Source organism: Hypomesus nipponensis, chromosome 8 (assembly GCF_054491055.1).
Source record: "Hypomesus nipponensis isolate SF chromosome 8, ASM5449105v1, whole genome shotgun sequence".
NCBI classification, from domain to species: Eukaryota; Metazoa; Chordata; class Actinopteri; order Osmeriformes; family Osmeridae; genus Hypomesus; species Hypomesus nipponensis.
In genome coordinates, this window is record NC_140368.1 from 4803026 (window position 1) to 4825000 (window position 21975).

The following is a 21975-nucleotide window of genomic DNA, read 5'->3' on the forward strand; positions in this document are numbered from 1 at the left end:
TGGCTATAAATACACACATTGCCGTGGTGGAGCAATGATGGAGCTCCACCACGGACATAAGTTCAGCTGACACAGAGCTGGTTAGACTAGATCTGGACCTCACTCCACACTGACACAGCTAGTCTGCTTAGCCAGTCCAGTCCAGTCCTAACATGCTTTTAGCTTCAAGCAATGCAGAAACAACTGATTACAACATGGAGACAGACCTGAAATGGTTAAGAATGAGTTTTGAAATGACAACCAATCACACAGGAATATGGAAGGTGGTGATAAATGTGATGGATTTTGGTTGGGTAGAGTCAGGCTGAAGGCAGGCCCAAAGCAGAGCTCGCCAGGACTAAATGGCTGGGTTAGTTGTCAGTCAAATAGATCTAGAGAAGACAGCATTTATTTTGTCCAATCACCACACAGAATTTAGGCTAGAAACACAGGAACAGCCAACAAAGAGAGACCTGAGGAGCTGTCATAATTCAGTCCATGCATATCAATTCTTAACAAGTCTGATAACTACTGCACCCCACTTACTAGAACACTTACTAGACAACCATTCTACAAGTCTACAACAAGCTAAATTGCTTCTAGAACAAGGTATCATATATTCTACAACAGGGCAACTAAGTTCTAGAACAAAGTAACAGACAACTAACCAGCTAGCCAGTCAGTCAGCCAGTCAAACAACTAACCAGCCAGCCAGCTAGCAGGAGGTCATGCAGGGTTAGTAGAGGCGAGGAAGAGGAGGAGGAGCAAGAGGAGGAGCAGGGGAGGGAGGAGTGAGAGAGTGTTTACTTACAGGTAGTAAGTGTAGGAGTGATAGTTTCTGCTGCAGAGTGAGGGAGGGAGGGGGGGAGGGAGGGGGAGGGGTGGAATGGAAGGAAAGAAAAAGTAAAAATATTAATAATGTCTGGAGAGAGAGAGGGATGAAACCAAAAACAGATATGGTGTCATACGATCGCAACGGTTACTAAGGAGAAGGACATGGCGAGCCGTAGGGCGGATCATGCGTGAGGGCATCCCTCTGATTGGCTGGCTAGGTGAGAAGAGATGAATTGTGGGTAGTGTATTTCAGTGAAGGTGAGAGATAGAGAGGGAGGGAGAGAGAGGTGAAGAGAGAAGAAAAAGAAAGAAAGAAAGATAAGCTGATCCTCTTATTCTAGCAAGACATGACGAAGAGTCCTGAGCCTTCCTTTGTCTTCGGTACATGTACACACACAAACTAACACACAGTGACACACACACACAGAAGAGCTGTGTTACACACTGGGATGTGTGTCTGTGTGTGTGTGTGTGTGTGTGTGTATGTGTGTCGAGGCAGCAGTGATATTTGCTCTGCGTTCATTCCAGAGGGAACAAGGTATCCCCCCCCCCCCCCCCCCTAATGTAAACTGGCCTCCAGCCATTCAGCCCTGGGCTCCTCTCCTCCTCTTTCATCTAGTTTTCCTTCTTATCTCTCTGTTTTCCTCTCCAGTCAGGATCTCGCTGCTGGACCAATTAGAACAAGGCCCACTCTCTCACACACACAGGACCATCTGATAGCGTAACCGTGGCGATGCCATCAACAGTTTAAGGGTGCTTATCAAAGTAATCTGATAAATTATTCACTGCCGTGGTAACATGGCCACAGGGTTTTGAAGGTGAGTTGGCACGTGGGCTGGATTCATCTGATTGGAGCTTTCATGTGATTGGTGTGATTCTGCCTTATGGAGGCTCGTACCACCCCCCCCCCCACACACACACAGGCACAAAGGATTTGTTTTTTAAACCCGTTATAAATACAATTCCGTTATATTATTTTTAACCACGGCTAAATTCAGTTCGACAACCAGAACCCTCTCGCCTACAGTAACAGTATTAAGAATGTGTGTGTATGGGGGTGTGTGTATGGGTGTGTGTTGCGGGGGGGGGGGGGGGGGGGGGAGGAGGTGGGGGCAGGGGTCTCAGTCTTACCGTTTTTTCATCACCAGGACAACACCGAGGAAGATGATGACAAAGAGGAGGATGCCGGCGATGACTCCAGCGATCTTTACTGTGTGATCAGTCTGCTTCTCTGGCTCCACGTCAGGCTTCCTGGTCGCCAGATCTGAGGGGGTCATCACATCATCATCAGTATCAACATCATCATCTTCACGAGCATCATCTTCATGACCGTCATCCCTATCAACATCGTCATTGCTGTCCTTCAACTGAGCTTTGTCTTTCATTCACGCACACTACCTGTTTTTGCCTCTCTCTCCTTCTTTCTCTGTTTCCCTCTCTTTTTCTTTTACTCCTTCTCTCTCTCTCCTTCTCACTCTCTTCCTCACAGTTGGATATTTTAATCTGGGTCACGTACCGAGAGGAGCAAATAAGTGGAGTAAGGGGGGAGGAGGAAAGGAGGAGAGGAGGAGGAGAGGAGGATGAGAGCAGGAGAGAGTCATTTCTCCCCAGAGAGGAAAGGAGAGCTGGATCATCTCACCCAGGGCACAGGCTTTTAATATCTGCTCAAATGAGATAACACACACATACCTTTCAGCACCACCAAACATTGCTAGTGTCTCAGATGAGGAGGGGTGAAGGCAGAAACAGGGAAGAAAATTGGGGAAGAGAGAATGAGAGTCAAAGAGAGAGAGAGAGAGATCACTTAGCGTGACATGGAGCAGAAGAGAAATAGAGAGAACTGGAGGACGAGCAAGAGTGAAATAAAAAGAGAGAGATGGAGGGGTGAGAAAAGGAGAGCGAGAAAGAGAGAGAGACAGGGAGAAGGAGAAAGGCAGGTTGTTTACTGTATAATGTGAGGGCATGTCAGCCTGTGGCCAGATGAAATATCCATTTCCCACGGCTAAATGAGTTACGAATGAAGAATGTTGGGGACAAGTCGTTCAATTTGCCCGGCCTGAATCTATCCCTCCACCAACGCCACTTTTCAATCAGGCGCTGACAACATCCATCACCAGGCCGCCAAGGCATGGTTACCAAGGTGACGGATAGGGGGCGGCACCCACTCCCTGGGCGTCTGAGCAAAGAGAGGGAATGCCTGAGGAGAGGAGCCCGGTGTGCGCGGCGCGTGTGTTTACGAGAGGGAGATCTTTTAATACTTGAGAGGAGGAGAGGTGGAGGACAAGTGGAGGAGAGAAAAGAGCAGAAGGAAGGTGGGGCTTCTGTTCCAGAGTAAAACTTGAAAAAGGAGAGAGAAAAAAGCGAGAGGAGGAGAAAGATAGAGAGCAATAAAAGAGTTAGCAAGAAAGAGAGCCTCGATGATTTAGTTGAGCACAGAGCCGCTTCAAGGTCAGCTTGACTTCTCTGCTATCGACTATGTTGGTTTGTTTGCTCCGTTATCGCCTTTTCTGGTCGGAACAGAACTAAACATCAAGGCTCTCCAGCTGTGCATTACTCTCTGTGTTTATCCTGCCCTCCTCCCCTCTCCTCCCTCTTTCTACCTCCCCTTGTAGCCCCTCCACCCCTCTCTCCCTGACTGTCTCTGTGTACGGGGTCATTAACAGGCGTAGAGCCCACAGCAGCATTTCCAACATGAAACAGCAGCTATCTGCAGCTTTGAACAGGGAGAGAGGGGCTTTGGGGGAGTTTGTTTTATGTGTGAGCGCGGTGCTCTGGGGGGCTGTGTGGCCTTGCTGGCTGTGTGTGGGAGGGAGTGGCAACAACATGGGCCTTGGACTGTTGTAACAGCTGGTGCAACACACACACACACACATATACACCACTGCTCTCCCGTCCCAAGGTGGCTAATTGTGAGTTTTTAACCGATGTTTAGATGTTACATCCTGCAAGGCAAGGCCATAGCATCTCCACAAACACACACACAGCTCCTTGGCTCGGACTCCCCACCCCTCAGTATACTGGTGTGTCTGGACCCTGTGCTGATGTGCGGTAACAGGTCACTAGAAACTTTCTCCATGAATCCCTGGCTGTACGTCTGTCCTTGTGGACAGTGTGGAGGAGGAGAGAACACACACAGCCGTGCTTCCTAGTGATCCCGTACGGGCCGTTGTGGCAACACTACGAGAGTCGTGGTGCGATGGTGTGCATGGATGATGTTTAACTGGAGAACACACACACACACACTCCTCAGTTTGTATTTTGTAGTAACTGCAGACTGGGGGAGTCATCTGGCAGCTGAATTGTCACCTTTCCCATTTCTCCCTGCATGGTAAATATTGAAATGTAATTTTCTGACAGCAGCCCGGATGGGTGCGTGTTCTGTGTGCGTTCTGTGTGTGTGTGTGTGTGTGTGTGAGCCTTTGTGCGTGTCAGGAGGTTTGTCATGCGTGCCAGAAAGTGGAGGTTTCCAGTTTTTCTCCCTCACTGCAACTCACTCTCTCCTCCCTCCCTCTCCTCCCTCTTCCTCCCTCCCTCTTCCTCTCTCCCCTCTCCTCACTCATCCACTGCTCTCTCTCTCTCTCTCTCTCTCTCTCTCTCTCTCTCTCTCTCTCTCTCTCTCTCTCTCTCTCCTCTCCTCTCCTCTCCCCTCTCTCATCACTCATCTACTGCTCCCTCTCTCTCTCCTCCCTCCCTCCCTCCCTCCCTCCCTCCCTCCCTCCCTCCCTCCCTCCCTCCCTCCCTCCCTCCCTCCCTCCCTCCCTCCCTCCCTCCCTCCCTCCCTCTCTCTCTCTCTCTCTCTCTCTCTCTCTCTCTCTCTCTCTCTCTCTCTCTCTCTCTCTCTCTCTCTCTCTCTCTCTCTCTCTCTCTCTCTCTCTCTCTCTCTCTCTCTCTCTCTCTCTCTCTCTCTCTCTCTCTCTCTCTCTCTCCTCTCCTCTCCTCTCCTCTCCCCCTCTCTCCTCACTCGTCCACTGCTCTCTGTCTGGCTCTCTTCTTCTCTACAGACCAGCAATGCTGTGTATGTAAACATGGTAACTAGGCTGTGCTGGTACCTCGTATGAATATAACTGACAACACTGGCCTGCTGTCTCACATGAATATCAATCAGCTCCTCCTAGTTCAGCACCTCATCCAGTCATCTCATCCATCCAGTTTTCTGATCCACTCCTATTTACGTCATATTCCATATCACTCACTGGACAGATCATCAGATTGCTCGAAGGGACAGTTCACTCCATTACAATCTTACAATCTAAAGACTAGAAGAAGCGGCATATTTAAGTGAATTATTCCTTTAACATTGGAAACATAGTGGTGAAAACACATTGGTAAAGTAGACACACAAACACACACACACAGGCAGCCCAGTACAGAGGGTTGTGTCTACCTGTTAGTTGCTTGTCGCCGGAGGCGGGGGCGATGCGAATGTAGGGCGTGGTGAGCTGGGTCACGATTATGGCAGCTAGCAAAGGTCCAGATCAACATGCAGACGAGACAGGAGGAAGGATGGAGAGAGAGAGAGAGAGAGAGAGAGAGAGAGGGAGAGAGAGAGAGAGAGAGAGAGAGAGGAGAGAGAGAGAGAGGGCGTGAAGGAGAGAGAGAGAAGGTGAGTGAAGGAGAGAGGGAGTGAAGGAGAGAGAGAGTGAAGGAGAGAGAGAACAAAGAAAAGAGCAAGGCTGAAGCCAGATACTCAACACACAAAGAGAAACACTTTTAGTTACAGGGCAAAAGAGAGACAGAGAGATAAAGAGAGAAAAAGAGAGAGATAAAGAGAGAAGCTGAGAGTGTCAAAGGAGAGAGCAGTTTAAAACGAGCTGGTAGAGTGTCAGCAAAGTTATATTACAAACATTAGTAGTCACCCAGTATCTGGTTAATGTGTCTCTGTGTTTGTCATCAACACACACAGAAACAGTCACAGGACCAATTCATGGAAACCATAGCGACCACGGGAGCCGATGTGTCATTATTGGATGGCGGGGTATAAGCCTGATCTATATTCTACTCTGCTTGACTAACTCTTATCATTACTGACATGCTATTGGATTGTTTGTCTCAGGGCCAACCCCCTCAGGAGATCTCATTGGTTGGCAGCAGTGTGAGTGACAGTAGCTGCGGGACCAGCTGAACCTATTAGCATCTGCTGCTGTTAAACCCCCACCCCTCAGGACCAATAAAAGTTGATTAAACCCTGTGAAGTAGGATGTTCCAGGGAAACAGCTCAGTTTTAGTCTGTGTCTGGGGAGGGGGGGGGGGGGGGGGCGGTCTTGCTTAACGGCTCCCAGGAACAGGAAGCTGTGTCTAGCATAGCTCAGCCATGGCATCCTTATGGAGATGGTGGTGGACAGAAAGGTGGATTACCCACCATCTGCTCTCCATTAGGTTTGGACTGCCGTGCACATGGTGAGCTGGGCCAACACCAACACCACTAGCAGGACCAGGACTGATCTGGCTGGAGGGAGTTGGCAACTGTTGCACCAGTCAATCTCTCAGTCAAAATATCTCCCTGCGCTGCCATTGGTGGATACTGGCAGAGGTGAGCAATTAGGAGTTTGGAGCCAGGCCATTGGCTTTCCTGGCTCAGGCCTTTAACCCATTGGGCCAATAGCATCAACGCTGGCAGGGCTAGGTGCCCTGGCATCACTCACGGCATCTGCCCTGGAACCAGGCTGGGACTGAGGCTAGCCCACACCCTGGAGGAGCATGCTCTGAGGAGATAGCTGGTCTGCTCCTGACAACTCAATAAGATCTGGATCTGAAGGTTGTTTTTAGAGCACAGAGGTCTAGAATTGGCTCTGGGTTCTCCATGGGTACTATGTGGTTACAAGGTTCTATGTTGAGTGTGTCACTGTGGATGATAGTCAGAGTTGAACTCCTGTGACTGTTTCTTCAGAATGCTAAAAGTTGACATGCTGAGCATCACAGAGGCCAGGGCAGAAATATTAGACAGCAGGTGTGTGGAGGGTTGGGAAAGCACTGGGCATTGTTCACAGTCACAACCGCTCCAGCTTTGCAAAAACAACATGAGCAACACCACTGGTGGGCCAACCTACCTTTAGTAGCCACACGAACACAGTCTATCTTAGTCTCCTGTGGAGGAGAGAGAGAGATGGAAAGACATTACTTATCAGTAACAAAATGGAAACATGCCAACCGCCAGGACTACTGTTTCTCAGGAACCACACACACACACGGGCACGCGCGCACACGCACACACACACACACACACCACGGGCTGTAAAACTGAATAGGCAGAGGGATCAGTGGCCCAGCTAGCATTTACCAGCCAGCTGTCAGCAAAACTGTCTGCGCAACACCCTGCGGTCGGTGAACACACACATGCTTACACACACACACACACACATACACACACGCAAGGTGTCAGAAAGCAGTCATGACAAACAAACTGTGACCTCCTCTCATGAATTTTAACATTGAGGGGAGGGCCTGGGTTCCGTTACAGAGAAAGGCACTTGTGATGTTTCTTAAATTATGGAGGAGACAACCAATTAAATGTTGAGGTGGTGAATAATTAAACCAGAGCTGATGAAAAGATTGACACACTCAGGTGAACAACACACAAAGACAAGAGTTGACTCTGATCTCTGGTTCTGTCCTCTTGAGTTCCACTGTACACAATTATATTCTACTTTATTCTATTGTCAAATCCAGTTTTTATTTGGATAGTATAATTTTACAAAGTGGGCTTCAATGCATTCTATTGTGTTCTGTTTCATTCAATTCTATTAATAGTACGAGAGCAGAAGCTGACATGATCTTTATACCTGATGTCCTGTTTACACATGCATCTAAAACACCACTATGGTCTGTATGTGGGCCTGTGTGTGTGTGTGTGAAAGTCAGAGGGCAGAGCAGTTCTGTGGTCTCCTCGGTAACGCTCTGACCCCAGCCTCCACAGCAATCTACTGCAAACTGGCCTCAACGGCAGCAAAAACACACGCACACGCACACACACACACAGCCCCTCTGCTCCCTATTAGTGGTGCTGGTCAGATGGAACAGTCTGCTCTCTCAGGCTCCATTAGAGGACCTGGTGACTCTCTCTGTCAGGGGGCACCCCACAGTGTGTGTGTGTGTGAGTGTGTGTGTGTGAGAGTGTGTTTATGTGCAAGGGTGTGTTTGAGAGCGCGTCTTGAACACCAAAACCAGCAGAAAGACCTCTGTTCCTGTTCCAGCCTCTCTTCTAAGTCTCAGCACACACACACACGCTCTCACCCCATTGGCTGTGCTGACAGCCTGGTAGTAGATGCTGTAGCTCTTGTGGGGCAGCAGGGGGGCATTCCAGTAGCCGTTGTAGGTGCGGTTGTCTCCCACGCAGAACGACAGGGGGGTCTTGATGTCGGCGGTGGGCAGCTCAGCGGTGAAGTAGTACTGGGAGTTGAGGAGCGTGGCGTTCTGGAAGTGGATGGGCACCGGGTAGCAGCGCAGGATCTCTGCCGCCCTGCGAGACCTGCGGGGGCGTTCCTCCTCCACCACCACCTGGTACTTACTGGAGGAGAGAGGGAGGGAGTGAAACGGAGAGGGAGGGAAAGGAAGGAGAGAGAGAGAGAGAGAGAGAGAGAGAGAGAGAGAGAGAGAGAGAGAGAGAGAGAGAGAGAGAGAGAGAGAGAGAGAGAGGAGGGAGAGTGAGTGACAGTCATTCTCAGCAGTGATCTCAGATGTAAGGTAGACTGGGTCCTCTTCTCCCTGCATATGGAGGCTCAGAGTGTCCCGGTGTAAAGCCCTGGCAGGCTCAGCGGCTCCAGCGAGAGCGCCGTCTGCACCAGGGATGGACAGACTCATGAACAGAGGAGATGAAGGGATGAGATGCAGGTACCATGAGGAGAGGCAGGAAGGAACCATACTTAATTAAACCAGAAAAAAAAAAGAACGAGAGATTCTCCCTCTCACCGGTCCTCACAGAAATATGCAATAACAGAAAGAGCAGTTCGGCACACGTACGATCTCACGTCTACAGAACACCGCAAACATTACGAAGAAGGTGAACATTAAAGTTCAGCTCCAGTTAAGAGAGCCGACTGGAGCACACCACACTGATGAGGTCTCCCAACTCAACCCTGAAGACAGCCAGCTGGAGGCTGATCACTTCCCCTCCCCAGTTCCTCCACATCCTCCTCGCTCCAAACCTATTTGTTCTTTAATAATTCACACTTGAAAAAGGTCAGACAGCTCCCCTTCACTCCACTCTGATCCTTCCTTCATCAAGTTACCCTACATCTGCTCAGACCTGGAGGACACAAGGGATGGACCAAGGGAGACCAGGGAGAGACTGGAGCAGATTTTTTACTACCATCAGATATGGTATCAGGAACAAGAAGACTACACCCCCTCCCTCCCTCCCTCCCTCCCTCCCTCCCTCCCTCCCTCCCTCCCTCCCTCCCTCCCTCCCTCCCTCCCTCCCTCCCTCCCTCCCTCCCTCCCTCTCTCTCTCTCTCTCTCTCTATCCTTCTCTCCTTCTCTCCCTCTTCCTCTCCCTCTCTCCTTCTCTCCTTCTCTCCTTCTATCCCTCTCCCCTTCTCTCCTTCTCTCCTTCTATCCCTCTCCCTCTCTCTCTCTCTCTCTATCCTTCTCTCCTTCTCTCCCTCTTCCTTTCCCTCTCTCCTTCTCTCTTTCTATCCCTCTCCCTCTCTCCTTCTCTCCTTCTCTCCTTCTATCCCTCTCCCTCTCTCTCTCTCTCTCTCCCTCTCTCCCTCTCTCCCTCTCTCTCCCTCTCTCTCCCTCCCTCTCTCTCTCTCTCTCTCCCTTTCTCTCTCCCCGCTTCTCCAGCTCACCGTCTTCCTCATCTCTGCTCTGTGCGGTGTAAGTGATTCAGCCTGCCAGCCTGTTCTAATCAGCCTGCCACGCCGCACCACCTGCTGAATGGATCTAATTCCATTTCCCCCTCAGCCGTTAAGAGATGAGATCTGTCCTAAGCGGTGAGGAAGGCCGGGGACAGGAGACATCCTGCTCTCCCGGGCACAGCTCATTACAGAGAGGCTCCGGTGCATCTCTGCCCACTACACAGCTTGAGCTCCCCCCAGACACAGCACACGCTTGGAGATGGAATCAACTGTTATTAAATATTAAGGGTGGGGGGGGGGGGGGGGGTGACAACAAAGAGAGGAGTAGTACCTGGAAGGGGATGAAAGGACATAGCCAGACCCCCCCCCCATAGAGAGCTTTAGCCCCTCCAGCCAGACTCCACCTGCACAATGCTCTGGATGGCTGGTGTTTACAACAAACTGTGCTGGCAGGGACTCAGAACCACTCTGACAACTGTTATACTGCTACAACACACTGTAACTAGGGACCAGTCATTATACTCTGGAGAGACAGAGAGAGGGAGAGGGAGGAAGGGGGAAGAGGAGGGGGGCAAGACGAGGAAGGAAACATTCCCCTACTGATGATGACTTTACACTAACCTGCACCGGGTGATTTGAGGTAGGTGTGTGTGAGTCTGTGTGTGTGTGTCGGTGACAAGCAGGGCGCGCAAAGCTAAATACTTCCTGTAGCTGCGCTCCAAGCCTGGCTGACACCAATTAGTTTCAATTCACGTGTGTGTGTGTGCTACCAGATGTATTTTATGCAGTAGCTGCTATGTTGGGGTAACCAATTACTGCTGCTCTGCTCAGACTGGTGACCCTGAAATGGAGGGGGGGGGGGGGTAGAGAGAGGGGTGGGAGAAAGACAAGAGGAAGACGGAGAGAGAGGGACAGACTAAAAGAGAAAGCAATAGAGGAGAAAGAGGAGAAAAACAGGAGTGAGAAAGTGGGAGAAAGAGAGAGAAGAGAGAGTCAGTGAGAGGGAGACAGAGAGAGAGAGAGAGAGAGAGAGAGAGAGAGAGAGAGAGAGAGAGAGAGAGAGACAGAGAGAGAGACAGAGAGAGAGAGAGAGAGAGACAGAGAGAGAGAGAGACAGAGAGAGAGAGAGAGAGAGAGAGAGAGACAGAGAGAGAGAGAGAGACAGAGAGAGAGAGAGAGAGAGAGAGAGAGAGAGAGACAGAGAGAGAGAGAGACAGAGAGAGAGAGAGAGAGAGAGAGAGAGAGAGAGAGAGAGAGAGAGAGAGAGAGAGAGAGAGAGAGAGAGAGAGAGAGAGAGAGAGAGAGTGAAAAAGAGAGAGAGAGAGAGAGAAAAAGAGAGAGAGACAGTAAGTGCACCCCAGCCTAGAATAGAGCAGATGGTGCTTGTGAACAGGAAGTTAAAATCTCGTTAGTGCTTCTGTCTCTAACCTCCTGTGTTAATTGCTTAAACTTGCAGACATTCCCAATATTGATGAGCTACTCCCACTGCCCCCACACGCACGCACGCAGGCAGGCACAGATGACACACACAGACTACACATACACCTGTCCAGTTTATTTATCCCTGGTGTAGCCTGCAGCCCAGTGCTAGCCAGATGAGAATAGAGCACAACAGATTACATGTCTCTTAAATCTTACTCAGCTGCAGGAGGGCAGAAGAGAGGATGGGGGAGGAAAGGAGAGGAGAGGAGAAGATGGGGGAGGAAAGGAGAGGAGAGGAGAAGATGGGGGAGGAGAAGTAAGACGAAGAGAGGAGAAGAAAGGTGAAGAGAGGTAGGTTTGTAGGTAGGTACTTTATTAATCCCAAAGGGAAAAGTGGAGGAGGAGGAAGAGGACAACAGCTGTTACAAGCAGTATGTATTCCTGTCACACCCACTTCCCCAGGAGTCAGTGGGTGCGGACAGGACAGCAGGACGTTTCTATTGTCTTCCTGGTCATGTTATTCACACAGGAAAGGTAAGACAGGAAACCTTACAACAATACTCAAACAGCTGCATGGTCTCTCTCTCCCTCTCTCCCTTTCCCCATCCCTCCCCCTCTCCCTCTCTCTGTCTCTCTCTCCCTTTCCCCGTCCCTCCCTGTCTTTTCTCTCTCTCTCCTGTCCACCCATACTCCCTCTCTGTGCTGAAGTACAGATACCAGTGTGTCTGCTTGCTGCTGGTTTGGAGGCATCGCAAATCATCTTCCTCCACAGCGTTGTGTAAACGCTTGTCTTGGCACAGGGGGTGAGGAGGAGTGTGTGTGTGTGACTGTGTGTGTGTGACTGTGTGTGCCGTGGCCCTTTATTGAGCAGATTCGACACATTAGTGCTCTGCGATGTGGCTCACAGTAATCCCATTAAGGGGTGGTGTGTCCATGATGACGAGCATTGTGCCACGCGACTGTAGTACTGCCACAACACACTTCTGACAATCACCACACACACACACACACACACACACACACACATACAGACACACACAGACAGACCGGCAGGCTCACAGGCAGACAGACAGACAGGCAGACAGACAGACCGGCAGGCTCACAGGCAGACAGGCAGACAGACAGACAGACAGACAGACAGACAGGCAGATAGACAGACCGGCAGGCTCACAGGCAGACAGACAGACAGACAGACAGACAGACCGGCAGGCTCACAGGCAGACAGACAGACAGACAGACAGACAACCCGGCAGGCTCACAGGCAGACAGACAGACAGACAGACCGGCAGGCTCACAGGCAGACAGACAGGCAGACAGAGAGACAGACAGACAGACCGGCAGGCTCACAGGCAGACAGACAGACAGGCAGACAGACAGGCAGACAGACAGACAGACAGACCGGCAGGCTCACAGGCAGACAGACAGACAGACAGACAGACCGGCAGGCTCACAGACAGACAGGCAGACAGACAGACAGATCATGTGTAGCTGCTCGCTTTCTTCTCCAGCCATATCTCTTCGTCTCCTCAGTCATGTCTAATCGCTGTGATGGCCGTGTTCTCTCCGAGAGTATCACACAGCAACATCTGCTGGCTGCTATTCTACTGAGAGAGGGACTCCCACGGCTGGGGAGGGCAGCCATTGTAGCAGCATCCTGGTCCTGTGTTCCCGCAAGAGGACCCCACCTCGACACCAGCTCATCTGATCACACCGCCACTGAATACTGCAGCTGTCACATTCCATTGCAGCTCAGTCAATCAAACAGGATCCTGCTCTGCGTTTATGTAAATCAGTTGTAAGATTGTGAGGCCGTATTCATGGTGATGTGAGATGCTTTCATCTGAATGTCTGGTTGGATACGTGTTCTTTACTGATCCACAACAGACAACAGGCTTTCAACACACAGCTTCCGCCTGTCCAGAGGTGGGTAATTCACAATGTGTGTGTGTTGTGTGTTTTGTGTGTGTGTTTTGAGTGTTGTCAGGGATGTATGGGGGAGGACATTGACTCCTTAAAACGGTTTCTGCATTTCATCAACATCATTTTCTCTCGGTCCACTGTTCTGTCTTGGACTTCCAACGGTCCTTCCCTTCCTCATCCTCCCTCTGTCCATCCCTCTTTCCCAAACCTCCTTCCTTTCATCTCTCCATCTCTCCCACTGCTCTGTGTCTAGTGTCTGCTGGTCTCTCTCTGATCTCCAGCTGCTTGCTGGTATCTGGAAGATGGTCTCTCTCTGTGTGAGAATCTGTAACAGCATATCTGACATGAGCCTGATAATCTGATAATCTGCTAATCCCTCTCATTAATCCCTAAAGACAACAACACCCCGCAAGCTATCCAGACACAGCCTTAACGAGCCAATTAGATAATCCTGCTGCTCGTTAAGAGACATGTTGACAGTGATTAACATGACAACATGCTGAACGGAGGAAAGGTGGTCGCCACGGAGATGCCGGGGAAACAACTGATATGTGACTGGAGGAGATGTGAGGTGTTAATCAACAACAAATGTGTGTGTGTGTGTGAGCACATGTGTGTTTTTGTATGGAGTAACAGGTTTGGAGGCATCGCGGTCTTGTCAGAGGTGTGGTGGTGTGGAGAATATGGTTTGACAGGGTGTGAATCCTTGTTCTACATTTAAACTACGGTCTGTTCTCGGACAGATAGGCGTTTGTGTGTGTGTGTGTGTGTGAGCGCTCCTGCCAGCAGGTTTATAAATGATTAAAGCAGAGCAGGTCTTCTGATCATCTGACTGTCGCTTAAACCACACTTAGGGACCATTAAGGACACACACACACAGACACACACTCCAAAGAGAGCAGCAGTCTGACAGACTGATTACAGCATTTCAGAGGTAAATGACTGGATAACATGCCTAGAAAGAGATGGTCTAACACCCCCATTCTCACATACACACTTTCTACCTCTCATACACGCAGACTCTCTCAGACTCTCTCAGACTCTCTCAGACTCTCTCAGACTCTCTCCCTCTCCCTCTCCCTCTCCCTCTCCCTCTCCCTCTCTCTCTCTCTCCCTCTCTCTCTCTCTCTTTCTCTCTCTTTCTCTCACACACACACAGACACACACACACAGGTAGTATCCCAAGTGAGGTATCTTCACACGTTAAAAGAAAGAAAAAGAAAGAAACAAAGAACAACACAGAAACAGAGAGAGTGTGTGTGTGTGTGTGTGTATACCTGACAGGCGCTCCTCTGCTCTGAGCAGGCTTCAGTAGGACAGTGACAGAGCTGTCTGTCTGGTTCAGAGGAGACTCCTGCTCATAGCCTGGCATCAGCGGCGCTGTGGAGGAGAGAGCACACGTTAACATCCTCCACACACACACACACACACACACATCTGTTCATCTACACATGTACCCCACGCACATCTGTACACACACACACACCTCACAGTACATCTGTGTAGACGACTGAATACACACCTCAACACACACCAAACACATGCGCTCAGACACACATGTACCTGAGATCTTGGTGGTGAACTGAGTGATGACAGGAGGGCCAAAGCCCTTGATCGTGCTGGCTCGGAGGGTGAAGGAGTAGGTGGAACCAGGGGACAGGCCAGAGAACATATGGGATGTCTCATTGGCCAACTTGAATACCTTCCCACTCTGATTGGTCAGATCAAACTCGGTGTCGAAGGAGCTCAGAGCCTTGTAGGAAATCTGAGGGTGGGGGACGTGGGGAGAACAACATTGTTTTATTATACTACCGTAGTCTTTCCACTACTACAAATTGTTAATATAGTTTATGAGCAATCTATCTGATCTTCTCATCTCTTCTCTCATTTCCTCTCCTCCTCTGTCACCCAGAGTGGGAGCAGATAAGGGTGCTCCTGTTCACAGGGTATTAAACCTATTCTGCTGTTCTAGTCTTTATCCTTCCAGTCTACCCCCCAGCCCTGCCCCCCACCCCCACCCCTCCAGTCTACCCCACCTCCTCCATTCCTCAGGGGGAAAATACCCTGAAAAGAAGTGCAGCGGAGCGATGAGTCTCTCACACTCCTCCCTCTCCATCCCTCCATCCCTCCACTAATACAACTATCTGCACTCTGTAAAAGCTTGATTTGAATAAATCAGTGAAGGACTAATGGATAGAAGCCATTACTATCCCCTTCTGATTCCAATTACTGGGCACAATAGGAGGAGGAAGAGGAGAGGAGTGGAGGAAGAGGAGAGAAGAGAGTAGAAGGAAGGAAGGAGAGGGGAGTTTCATCAGGTGTAAAACACAACGTATCATTCACACACACAGACACACTCACACCAAGCCCGCAGGATAGTAATGTCCGCTGGGAAAGAGGATGGATGGGATGAAAAGGAATCAAGAGAGGAAGAAAGAGAGAGAGAGAGATGGTAAGTGAGTATGTAATCCTACAACTGCTGGTCCACCACTGGGTGACGATGTCACAGTGTGACAATGATGTTCCTGATTACAGGTTCAACACGGTCGAGCTACTGAGCTACAAGCACTCTGATTGGTCTATTCTCTTAACCCTGGATGATCATTGTCGTGGTGACAGTGAGGCGTGTGACAGACTATAATTTCATAACGGCTCTAACTGACACTTTGATGGGTTGAACTCTTAGTCATCCGATTCTGCTCCAGAAACTTAGTGGAGAAGCACAAAAACACCAGGAGCTCCTAAATGGTAGTGTGAAATAGTGTGAGAGAATCAAAGGTAGTGTTTGTATAGTGAGCAGTAGTGTTAGTGTGAGGTAGTGTTTGTGTGCGGTAGTGTTAGTGTGAGGTAATGCTAGTGTGCGGTAGTGTAAGTGTGCGGTAGTGTTAGTGTGAGGTAATGTTAGTGTGCGGTAGTGTAAGTGTGCGGTAGTGTTAGTGTGAGGTAATGCTAGTGTGCGGTAGTGTAAGTGTGCGGTAGTGTTAGTGTGAGGTAATGTTAGTGTGCGGTAGTGTAAGTGTGCGGTAGTGTTAGTGTGAGGTAATGCTAGTGTGCGGTAGTGTAAGTGTGCGGTAGTGTTAGTGTGAGGTGGTGGAAGTGTGAGGTGGTGTTAGTGTGAGGTGGTGTTGTGTGAGATACTGTGTCTGCTATACTGTGATACGTACTGTCGTGTGTTCTTACTGCAGACTCATGAGTTTCTACCCGCAGTGGATAGAATACAGGCTAATACTGCGTTTTATGGGCTGGTTGTGTTTGTCGGATGCGTGTGTGTGTGTGTGAGTAGCAGCTATGGGGTTCAGTAGGTAATAGATTGTGTTAACAAGCCTGAGAGCGTTGGGCTGTAAGGTTATTAGGTTGGATTTATTAGATAATTAAGAACCCAGACTGAATGAGGGATGGAGCCACTGCACCTGCCAACAGAAAAGATGGATGACTGTTGGAGAGAGGGAGAGAATTGGGAGGGAGAGAGAGAGAGCAAGAGGGAGACAGGGAGAGAAGGGGGAAGAGAGGGAGGAAAAACAGAGAGAAGGAGAGAGAGAGGGAAAAGGGAAAGTGAGTGTGTTTGTGTTTTGTTACCTCATATTGTTTAATGATGCCGTAGGTTTGAGTGGGTTCTCTCCACCTGAGGGTGATCCTCTCCTCGTAGGTGCTGCCCTGGATGGACTCTAGTGGAACAGCTCCCGGGACTGTCAGGGGTGGGGGGAGGGAGGGAGGACAGAGGGAGGAGACGAGGGAGAGAGAGAAAAGAGAGAGAGAGAGGAAGGGAGAATAAATCCAGACCAAATTAAATATCGACCATTTTAGATATTGAGCCACTTCTACATCCTAACAGGCGTGTAAATCTCCTGAATGATTCACACATCCCTCGGAGACCTGACAGCCTAGGAGCCCCCGGGTGGGGGGGGGGGGGGGGGGTAGAGGGCAGAGAGGAGCGTTGAGAGATGAGAGGAAAGGAGATGTTTACAGGTTGCTCTGTGTGTGTGTGTGTGTGTGTGTAAGAGGAGGAGGGGGGAGGGGTAAGGACAAAGCTGTGTGCAAGAACAAGATGGGGAGGGAGGGTATTTTCATGGGAAAAGCCAAATGAACCCCTACCTCATTCCTCCTTCCCCCCACCTTATCCCTCTACCTCATCCTTCCATTCCTTTACGTCATCCCTTCATCCCCCCCACCTCATCCCCCCCACCTCATCCCCCCACCTCATCCTCCCCATCTCACCATCCTCGTCCGTCAGCACCGCCAGCTCCTCGCTCTCCTTCCCTCCCTCGGGGTTGCGCAGCACCAGGCGTAGGGATACGTTGGTGTACGGAGGCAGGTTTCTGATGGTGTGCTGTGGCGCCACGCTCAGCGTGTCGTAGCAGAGCTCCTCGCGCGTCTCCTCCTTGGCTCCTCCGCTGGGCAGGTACCGATACTGCAACGTGAGGTTGTAGCTATAGCAACGCGTCACGTTGTAGCCAAAGGGTTCCCATCTGACGGTGATTTGCTTGGATTTGATGTCCAACACCTCCAGCCTGCGGGGGCCGTGCATGGGGTCTGAGGGAGGGAGGGAGGGAAGGAGGGGGAGCTGGTCAGTCACAAATCACAACAACTACAGTCCTGACAGAGCTCTCTCTGTGTGTGTGTGTGGCACCACTCATATCTGCAACCCCCACTCCCATCCCCTTGTCTCCCCCACAGGCCTAATAAGGGAGCAAAGGTGCTCCACTATCAACTGACAGAGGAGGCACACACACACACACACACACACACTAGACTGTAATAGGATCAATTTCCATTCCGGGCTCAATGTGTCCATCTCTGAGGAATTCCATCCTTCAGCAAAGATAGAACACTCAACTGTAAAACACCAGAGACCCTGACACACACACACACACACACACACACACACACACACACACACACACACACACACACACACACACACACACACACACACACACACACACACACACACACTGGAATGAGGTGGCAGGAGGAGCATGACCGAAACTGCTCCACTGAACCTCCACACCTTTTTTATTTTCTCTCTGTCTTTCTCTCACTGTCTCCAACTCTCTCACCACCTAACCATGCATGTGTTGTGAGGGACAGGGTTTCAGGGATAGTAACCGTTCCGTAACTGCAGGTGAATTCTAGTCCGTCTCTCTCCGTTTCTCTTCCTCCCACTCTCTGCTGATCTTTCTTCTGCTGAGTGTGTTCTGTCCACAACACTATTCATTCACCAACTTACAGGACATTACTCTCAGAATCTTCTAAGGTTCTTAGTTCCTTTAAGGTTCCTAAAAGGATCCTGGTATGGGTCCTGTGAGGTCCCTCCAGGACAGTGGAGTAAAGCTGTGGGGCTCTAAGGGTGAGTCTGGCTCCATACGTATTTCTGCTTTGAAATGTTATTGAAGACATGGCAGAGCACAGTCCTTTGTGGCTTTGAAATACATGCTGCTACACTTACAGGACAGTGGTTGGGAGGGGGGGATTCTAGTTGACAAAAGCTGCATATTGTCTTGTTTCCTGCCCTGCTGATGGGGGGGGAGGGGGCTGACAGAGTGTGAGAGCTGGGCAGTACCACTAAAAGCCTCTCAGCTCTCAACAACAATCGTCTACCTTGTGCGAGGAAGACTAAAGGAAGTGGGGGAGAGGAAGAAAATCAGACAAATGCAGGGCAGGTGTGTGACTCAGACACTCCAACAATATGCCCCAGAATGCCTTGTGGCTGGGCACGGGGGGTGTGGGGGGGTGGGGGGGGGGGGGCAGGAGTGTGTGTGCGCTTGTTTTATTCATTTCTGGAATAAGAGTGGAAAGTGAGAAAGAAATGGATATAGCTCTATTCAATAGAAAGGAAATAGAAGATAGAGCGATGGAAGGGCAATAAGAGGTGGATGGAAGGATGAAAAGAGAGAGGGAGAAAGAAAGTGAGAGAGAAAAGCGTCTTGGCCAGACTGCAGCATTGTGGAGTAGAGAAGCTCTCTCCAACATTAAGGTATAATTGGAGCACTTCAGCATAACACCATTGAACAGAGCTAAACGGAGGGAGGGAGAATTGAGGGAAAAGACATCTTGCTTAATTCAAAATATGCAAAATGTATTAGGAGGCACAAAAAAAGACAGAGAGACAGAGAGAGAAAGAGAGAGAGAGAGAGAGAGAGAGAGAGAGAGAGAGAGAGAGAGAAAGAGAGAGCAGACCGCTCTTCAGTAACATGGGGGAGAGGAAGACAGCATGTGTGTTGTGTAGAAAGACGAGTTTGAACATGATGTGTCAAGCAGAGGGTGAGAGACCTCATCAACTGACCTTCCTATCTTCCAATCTACCCCCTCTGTTCCTCTCCTCTACCTCCTCTGTTCCTCTCCTCTACCCCCTCTGTTCCTCTCCTCTACCTCCTCTGTTCCTCTCCTCTACCCCCTCTGTTCCTCTCCTCTACCCCCTCTGTTCCTCTCCTCTACCCCCTCTGTTCCTCTCCTCTACCCCCTCTGTTCCTCTCCTCTACCCCCTCTGTTCCTCTCCTCTACCCCCTCTGTTCCTCTCCTCTACCTCCTCTGTTCCTCTCCTCTACCCCCTCTGTTCCTCTCCTCTACCCCCTCTGTTCCTCTCCTCTACCCCCTCTGTTCCTCTCCTCTACCTCCTCTGTTCCTCTCCTCTACCTCCTCTGTTCCTCTACCCCCTCTGTTCCTCTCCTCTACCTCCTCTGTTCCTCTCCTCTACCTCCTCTGTTCCTCTACCCCCTCTGTTCCTCTCCTCTACCTCCTCTGTTCCTCTCCTCTACCTCCTCTGTTCCTTAAACTACATACTAATTAGGGGTGGGAATCTTTTGGTACCTCACGATTCGATTCAAATCGATTCTTGGGGTCACGATTCGATACAAAATTGATTCACAATTTTTATTTTATTTTAGATTTTAAATCAAATTTTGATTCAATATACGTATGCTTTCATTTCTACTTGACTGTGATAGGCATTTAAGTATTGAAGAAAAAAATCCCAATGCATCAAAACCTTGACATTTATTGTATTTCTTGCAGTTTAGTAAACATACTTAGGAAAAAAAAGAATTGAGAATTGGAATGAATCGCTAGAAGACTGAATCGTGATTCAAATGCTAATCAATTTTTTCCCCCACCCCTATTACTAAAACTACCTACTATACTAATTACATAGGCTACATACTAATACAACCTACTATACTAACTACTTAGTCTACTGTCCTCCAACACCTCTGTCTCACCAGACGCCTCCCCTTCTCCCCCCATCTCCCCCCTCACTCCTGTCCTCTAGCCTGTCTGACCAGATATCTAGCTTCATCTTTAACCCCCCCCCCTCCCTCCCTCCAGAACAGACAGTGAAGATACTGTTAACAATCGATTGATTAACCCTGGCTAGAAGGAGCCGGAAACTACACCTGACAAATCACAGTTTACTTAGGCAGATAATCTGCCGCTGGGAGTAATATATGGTGAGAAACTGTGAGTGGGTGTGTATGTGAGTGGGTGTGTGAGTGTATGTGTGGCAGAAAAAGCAAGGCTAGTATAGAGCTTCTAGTGTTGTGGCTCATAAACAATCACCCAGTCACTCTGCAGACACTGAGATAAGGAAGCAAACTTCTAAGTAGCATAGAAACAAAGACAAGCACAGACACACACACACACACACACATATCGCTTTTCTTTAGTCAGCCCTTATGCTGAGAGAATGGTCTGGTTCAGCACTATCAAAGCTCAGCTGCAAAGGATAACGTGCTACAGGGCCTCTCAGGCTATAATCAAACACACACACATACAAACACACCCTTCCCAGTCTGCCAAAGGGACGCGTAGAAGGAGTAATTGATGAAAAAGTTGGACTGCATGTGTGTGTGTGAGACAGTTGATGTCAGTGTGTGTCCAGCCAGAGGACAGCTACGGAGCCTGCAGGTCCAGCTTCAAGAGGATCAATCACAATTTTCCAGCCTATAATAGTTCTGAGAGGGCCTCTCTGCCAGACCGCTGTCATGGAGACGAGGGTTCAGGGGTCAAGGTCAGATCCAAGGAGGAGATGGATGCACCCTATTACACAGAATCCTCCAGGTGAGAGCCACTGCACCGGAGCCCCACATCAATCTACCTCTGCCGGGATGGAGGGATGAAGGGATGAAGGGAGGATAGAAGGGTCGTGGAGGGGAAGAGAGACGTAGACCTGAATCAGAGGAGAGGAGGGATGGGGGCAGAAGGATAAAGACAGGAGTGGGAGGATAAAAGAGCAGAGTGATAGAGGGAGAAGAGGGGAGAATGGGAGAGGACAGAGAGACATTTGCATTCTCCTTGTCCGTGTTGCAGAGGAGAGGCAGGGTAATGGCTTTGTGATGGAACTCTGGACAGATGTGACAAGACACCCATAACTAAGAGAGAGGTGTGAGCGTGTGTCACGGTGGTGATCCTGTCATGTGGGTTGCTAGAAAAGACACCTGCATCAGTCCAGGTAATAGTGATGAAAGGATGATAGAGGGATGATATTCAGCGCTGAAGGAAAAGAGGGATGGAGGTACGATTCTGGCCTTGGTCGCTTACTCCTGCAACAGTCATCAAATAATTCTAATTTGACATTTAGATGTTAACTATTACCAGCTCCTCTTTCCTCCTACCAAGGCGTGACATTTAAATAACGCCTGTCTTTATTACATGGTGTTATCTGTGCATGCTAAGCTAGCCTATAGTACAATCACCATTATGTGGAGGGGGGGGGGGGGGGGCGAGGTATGTGTAAAAGATGTTGGAATCTCTACATGTTGAAACCAAAATGTGCAAAAATACTCTTTAATAAAACCTAGAAATGCGCACTTTAAAATCAATTGCGAATTGTTTGATTACAAACCAAAAACTGTAGAGTACAAAATAAAATAAAAAACTCTTAGCAGTTGTTCCACTGGTAGTCAGAAGTAGATTGCTAACAGATAGAAAAGCTATGCAATTGTTAAACTAGTGGGTCGTTATTCTAGGAGGTGGCCAAAACAGCCTCTAAAGCCTTTATCATGGTATTCTCTACTCCAAAATGCTCAGAGCA

At 49.6% G+C, this 21975-nt stretch overlaps 1 protein-coding gene across 9 annotated transcripts in view; it reads right to left on the reverse strand.

Moving 5' to 3' along the window:
* The window catches only part of LOC146274830 (receptor-type tyrosine-protein phosphatase mu-like), a 108256-nt gene that overhangs the window by 29036 nt on the left and 57245 nt on the right, over positions 1–21975 (reverse strand). For 4 of the 9 annotated variants that reach the window (XM_084702632.1, XM_084702629.1, XM_084702628.1 and 1 more), the window contains 9 exons: positions 17166–17480; positions 16527–16636; positions 14514–14715; positions 14228–14330; positions 8044–8317; positions 6861–6897; positions 5198–5272; positions 1945–2077; positions 791–820 (listed from right to left, as the gene is read on the reverse strand). In XM_084702632.1, the coding sequence (XP_084558758.1) occupies positions 791–820; positions 1945–2077; positions 5198–5272; positions 6861–6897; positions 8044–8317; positions 14228–14330; positions 14514–14715; positions 16527–16636; positions 17166–17480 (1279 nt within the window). The remainder of the gene's footprint in view (positions 1–790; positions 821–1944; positions 2078–5197; positions 5273–6860; positions 6898–8043; positions 8318–14227; positions 14331–14513; positions 14716–16526; positions 16637–17165; positions 17481–21975) is intronic. The other 5 variants (XM_084702635.1, XM_084702634.1, XM_084702633.1 and 2 more) reach the window with 3 other exon arrangements.